This window comes from Pseudochaenichthys georgianus, chromosome 13 (assembly GCF_902827115.2).
Source record: "Pseudochaenichthys georgianus chromosome 13, fPseGeo1.2, whole genome shotgun sequence".
In the NCBI taxonomy this organism is placed as follows: Eukaryota; Metazoa; Chordata; class Actinopteri; order Perciformes; family Channichthyidae; genus Pseudochaenichthys; species Pseudochaenichthys georgianus.
In genome coordinates this window covers 33,324,289-33,330,288 of record NC_047515.1, presented here as the reverse complement: position 1 = coordinate 33,330,288, position 6,000 = coordinate 33,324,289, and the positions used below count along the sequence as shown (strand labels likewise).

Sequence of the window (6,000 nt, the reverse complement as noted above, 5' to 3'; positions counted from 1 at the left end):
AAAATGTCTTTCTGAATCTCAATGTCATCCTATTTTCTCTAGAAGATGTCTTTGACAAAACATAGGATGCTTAAAAACAAATGATATAGTGTTTTCAGTGGGACTGTACATCTGATATGCACCAGATGTTTCAGTGTTAAGACCTCATTGTTCTTTGTTGTTTGGATTAGTTTTAAGCAGTCCCAGCTGATGCCTGTTGTTACCGTCAGTGATAACCTTGTGTCGTAGCTGACAGGTGGGAGAGTGCTTTGTCATACTGCAGTAGCTATGAGCTGGTCATATTTTAAACAGTAACCCTCAGGCTTTGGGAGAGCTACAGGTGTTTGCTGAGTGCCAGTGGCAATGTCACATAGAAAAGAACACCTGAGCCCCTATTCAACCAAAACGTTTTGAGGAAAAACCAGAGAAACTAAACTTAGTCCTGAAAATACATTTTGAGCATTTCCATTTCAACTTTATACAAAGAACAGTAAGGATTATAAAGCTTATCAACCATCAGAATCTGAATGTGTATGCATGAGTGAAAGAAAAGGTGGCATTCAAGAAAAGAACACTGAGAAAAACTAAATGACCCTCAGGCTGAAACACTGGAGCTGCTTGGACTTTGGAGAGAACTACGTGTTTGCTCCGTGACAGTGGCACTGTTATAGAGAAAGAAACTTCTGAGCCTCTTTTCAACCAAAAACGTCCAGGAACCAGAATATATAATTGAATGTCTTCTTTGAGCATTCTCATTTTAACTTTTAACCAGCTGAAGAACAGTGTTGCTTAGGCAATGTCACAGCATAACAGACACTATGCTATGCAGGAGTTATCCTGCAAATGAATGAAAAGGAGATATATCAGGGAAAGAAATGAACACTGAAACAAACAGTGCCTTTCTCCACAGTTGATGATCTGTTGGTTATATATTGTACCTTCTATTAAACATTTAATGTAATGGTTTTAATCCCTATGTTCTCCCGCGAATGCACTTCTTTATTTATATGTTTTGCTCAACCTCCATTGAAACTAATTAAATTAGGTAAACGTTTACATTAATGAGACACTGAGAACTGCCATGTTGTCGTCACTGCTGTCTATCTCCCTCTGTGCCCATCAATAATAATTCAGTATAACATGAGCTGTTCTTAGTGAGTGGTCTTGCTGAGTTGGTGAATATCCGTACCCCTGAACACACACAGAAGTGCAGGGAGTGCTCAGAGTATAAGAGTGGGAAGTCAACAATGGAGAGAGAGACAGACAAATGCAATACTAGTTGAGGAGTTAGAACTGAAGTGAGTTGGTTTCTCTGTGCTGAATTTCTGTTAATGAAACCATGGCATGTCCTCTCTAAATATCACACTGTATTTGTGTTCCTACATGTGTGTAACTACCTCTAAACCAAAGGGATGGTTTTGTCAAGTCCTTGGTTCTGTCTCCTTATATATGTTCATGTCCTCCTACATCTGATCCAGAGCTCTCCTCTGTCCCTGCCTGCCTTCTGTCAGAGTCAAAGGAATGAAGTGTTGTGTTGTGTCAGTATTCGGAGCATCAGCTCTCCATCTCTTCAACACCAGATTTCACAGACAGAACTACACAGACTGACCTTTTAACTAGGACAAAGCTTCACGTCTCCTTGAGTCGTGTCCTGATCACTGCCCTGATGTCTGCTTTGATCGACTAAGATAACTAGGATCCATTGCAGCAGTTTGTTACAATTGTATGTTCAAAACTGTCTTTGTATGAAAACACAGCACCTTTGTCTGGATATTCAGGACTACTACTGTTAGCACGGTGTACATTTCTCTCTGGGGTATGAAGAACCGCAAAAGAGACCAACGCACTTTCAGCTGGATGTGAACCAGAAAGCGATCCTCTGCTCAACAGACATTTGGCACGTTGCCAGAGGAAAATTGTTATCCAAACAAAGTCTTTAGGGAAGCGTTCAAACAATGGCAAGCCAGCTAAGAGCTTCAGTGTTGCAGCAACAATAGATTAGAGCAAAAGAGTCATACATCAACGCTCTCCACAGAGTCACAGTAATCAGCTGGGGGTCTGGTCTGATGGAAATCATTTGGATGGAGTCACCAGGAATAGACAAAGAAGCTATTTATTCAGGGCAGACCAACAGCAGAGGACACTAGATCTCCAAAAGCTATTAGCATCAAAGTAAGAGTATCACAGAGTGTCTGCAACTTTACGGTAAATGATCCACTTATTGAGGCCACAGGAGAGAGTGCAGTGTTAATGTGGTGTCAAATTTACAAAATCAATACAGATTTGAGCTGTATCCTGATACTAGATGGATGGAAAATCAAGCAGCACACTTTCAGTTTCTATTAAATCTTACAGTTACCTCTGCCCTGATATGAAGAACACATTAGTCAGTGTTCAGGTATCTGACAACTGGATTTGTTCATTTTTTTTTGTTTGAGGATAAATCATTCTGACTTTGGCAGCCTCCTGACCTTTTAATCCAGCAAATGTACTCATTTGTCTTGGGAAATGTGAAGTGTGAACAAGCGTTGTGCTTTGCTGGTGCTCTGTCTCTGTCCATGGTGCTGACTCTCGTGTACCTTAACAATCTTCCCTTTGCTGACCTCCAGTGGCTTCTCCTCTCACCATGCTGCAGGTGGACTCCAGGACATTGTGACATCACAGTTGGGTGTGGTTACAAATTTAACATATATACATTCTGATTAAACCCAACCACACCTTGGTAATGGTGGGTTCTAGTCAGAGGTAAAACGTGCTTGAAATATTCATACCGTCAACGTACATATTTTCTTCTTTTTGTTTCGTCTTTACCCCAACACCATTTACTGCCTGCCTCTTTTTGTCTGTGGTATGTATTTTCATAAGAGTAATGCACACTTTGCATTCCCAACATGCCTCATGTGAATATCTCTCTTGGCTTCATGCCACTCCCATTTTATTCCATATTTGTTCCTCTGAATGATCTCATATTTTCCTCACAGTATATCAGACCCCCCTTCTCCTTCAATATATTGAGTCTTTCACACATCCAAATGTTTACTGGAGAACAGAAACATTTCAAGCTGCAAATAAATGATGGCAAAATATATCAAGACAGTTAGATGTAAGCAGCAGACCAGAGACATTGTCAGATCCGGAGAAAAAACGGGGACATTTTTCGTTCTTATCATATGGCCTACATGTCAACATTTGCACTATTCTAGCATTTTGCGAAGATATTATTAACTCTAGGTAATGTGAAATCATTTTCTACCACATGGCCATGCATAATTACTCATTACAGTCTGTGGGAAGCTTTGCATATTGTTGCATCATTAAAACAGCATTCTACTTACATTTCAGTCTTTATATTAATGGATTGTGATTTAGTAGCTTACTATGAGATGGTCCTACGGTGTTTATTGCAGTTTTGTTAGTGTGTATGCAGAAATAAATTACATGTAATCCACCTCACTGATTCATTTTGCAGTTTAACTTAGCCTAGATGTCGTGTGACTGTTTTATGCTTCTAATGTTTTAAGTTTGAACTATTTACGACAAAGTTAAATATCCAACATAATGTTACATTTATAATGGTTAAAGAACGAATAGCCTATGTATTTCTAGATGTGATGTTGTTTAATTGTTGAAAAGCAAACACGTGTTGCTTGTTAACTTCCGTTCCTCTCTTCTTCACTGGCCTTCCTGTGCAGCAGTAATCGCAGTGAAAGGCAGGAAGGGTGAGAGCATCGATGTGAGAAATCATGGTTGTGGCTTGTGGGGCTGAATGAAATGTTTCGGATTTGCTGTACGCGCTGAACCATGACACGCTGCTTCAGTGGAAACACACTGGCCACACACACTTTCTGTGTATGAGTGTGTCGGTAGGGGTCGCTACTCTCCGTGTTAAGCAGCAGAAGCAGCAGGGACACAGTCTCCAGCTCGTGAGTGCTTCAGCAGCGTTCACACTGCTTTGATTTCTTCCACCGCTCGGATTCATCCGCAGCGCTTCCTCTTCTGGAAATTACCTGCTGGAGACGCAGTTTAGTCGGACAGAGCGCGGAACTTTTGCACCTTGCGGAACCATGCTTTACTTCTGGATACACACCGTTTGGATCCCCGGCATCGCTTTCCTCTTTGGATTTCAAGGCAAGGGATCTCTTCATTCTTTTTTCATTTCATAAATTCCACTAGAAAACACCGGAGTTGAGAGGGAAATTGCCTTGGATGTTTATTGTTCGTGTGACTGTCCGCCGCTGACTCGAGTTGTTTAGGTATGTGAAGTGGCTTCCCTTCATGAAAACATCTGACAGAAGAGGGGGGGGGGGGAAAGAGTCCTCGTGATTAAGTCTGTGACCTGAGCTGACTGCTGTGTTCATGTACAGTAGTAGTGTGTGACACAGAGAAGAGAGCAGCTGAAAACAGGCTGATGGTACAGCTGACAGCTTCAGGAGAGAGTCTTCTCTCAGCACAGCAGCAGAGAAGTGTACACACAGGTGGAGCCTGCCAACTCCACTGCTGGGGTGATCATTAGTATGCTGCCCTCTCTGATGAAAGTAATGTGCGTGCAGTTTAGAGGCACATGTGATAAGAACACGTTTTCTTTCTCTTCATTTTCCAAAAAGGGAATCAGTATCCTAATGTTGGTTCAAAGCTCAGGTTACTATCTACACATATCTTACTTTTCACTTTGATCCTTGATTTATGGATCGTTGATTGTGTGTGTGTGTGTGTGTGTGTGTGTGTGTGTGTGTGTGTGTGTGTGTGTGTGTGTGTGTGTGTGTGTGTGTGTGTGTGTGTGTGTGTGTGTGTGTGTGTGTGTGTGTGTGTGTGTGTGTGTGTGTGTGTGTGTGTGTGTGTGTGTGTGTGTGTGTGTGTGTGTGTGTGTGTGTGTGTGTGTGTGTGTGTGTGTGGTCTTCTCTCTGTGTACTTTTGTAATTAAATGTCAGCAGCAAGTAATGATCTTCACGCTGTAAGTACAGCAGCTCTGAAATGAATGATTTGGCAATGAAGTAGTGGAAGAAACAACACATTGATCCATGAGCTAATACTCAAGGTAACGTCATGATGACATCAGTTTAATGAGAAAACACTATCAGGTCTTGATCTCCTTTGGACACACACAGTTCCTCCATCTATCTAGATGCAGGTGGAATTAAATCACTGTGATCATTTGATAAGTCACCTCTTTTGGGTACTGAGTTTGCTTGTGTGGCCGTACATGTTGACGGTGTCCGTCTTTAGATATTAGAAGCACATTTTGATATCATTTGGTTTTGTGGTCAAAGTAACTTTCTCACTCGGTACAATACAGTATCCATACATGCTAAGAGAGGGAACACACCACTGGATGAAATATGTTAAGTTTCCCATTCTACCCCTCACTATAAAACCTTCCACTGTGAGTTGTTACAGTATTTTCACTCACTAGCTTTCCTCTCATTAGTTCACACATACAGTAACTGTCCGTATCCCACTTCTCTGTAGACTATTATCACTTTCTCTACCACCAATCCAACATCAATTAAAGGTGGGGTAGGTAAGTTTGAGAAACCGGCTTGAGATACACTTTTTGTTATATTCCATGGAATGCTCTTAACATCCCGATAGCAATGAATATCTGAAGTGCTTTGACAAAAAATCCATACAAAAATTTCATCTGTGGAAGCCGTAGTACTGTAAAAAGCACGACCAATTATTTTAGCCGGCCCGGCTAAAATAACTGGATGGCCTCCCTGCCTGTCAGCCTTCCATCGGGGCACAAACTTATCTCTTGCCCTCATTGGTCATGTGCGCATTCGTGTGTGTTGGAGGAGGGGCTCTATAAGGAAGTGATTTTCTCCGGTTGTGTATTTTCAAATTCTAGCGATCTCGAGCCGGTTTCTCAAACTTACCTACCCCACCTTTAATGACTCTTGAGATATTGAGCAATCTTTTTGTCTTTTTTTCTATCTCCACTGGAATCATTTCCCCATAGCTGCTTGCAGATGAGTGACAGTCAAATCATTAAGCTGTGGCTGATACATTGTTTCCTCTGAGGGG

General features: G+C 41.5%; 1 protein-coding gene across 1 annotated transcript in view; it reads left to right on the top strand.

The window, feature by feature from the left end:
• The first annotated feature begins 3,940 nt into the window (after positions 1–3,940).
• lsamp (limbic system associated membrane protein) overlaps positions 3,941–6,000 on the top strand; it is a 452,726-nt gene continuing 450,666 nt past the window's right edge. The window contains exon 1 of the mRNA XM_071205172.1: positions 3,941–4,107. Coding sequence (XP_071061273.1) covers positions 4,044–4,107 — 64 coding nt within the window. The 5' untranslated portion in view covers positions 3,941–4,043. The remainder of the gene's footprint in view (positions 4,108–6,000) is intronic.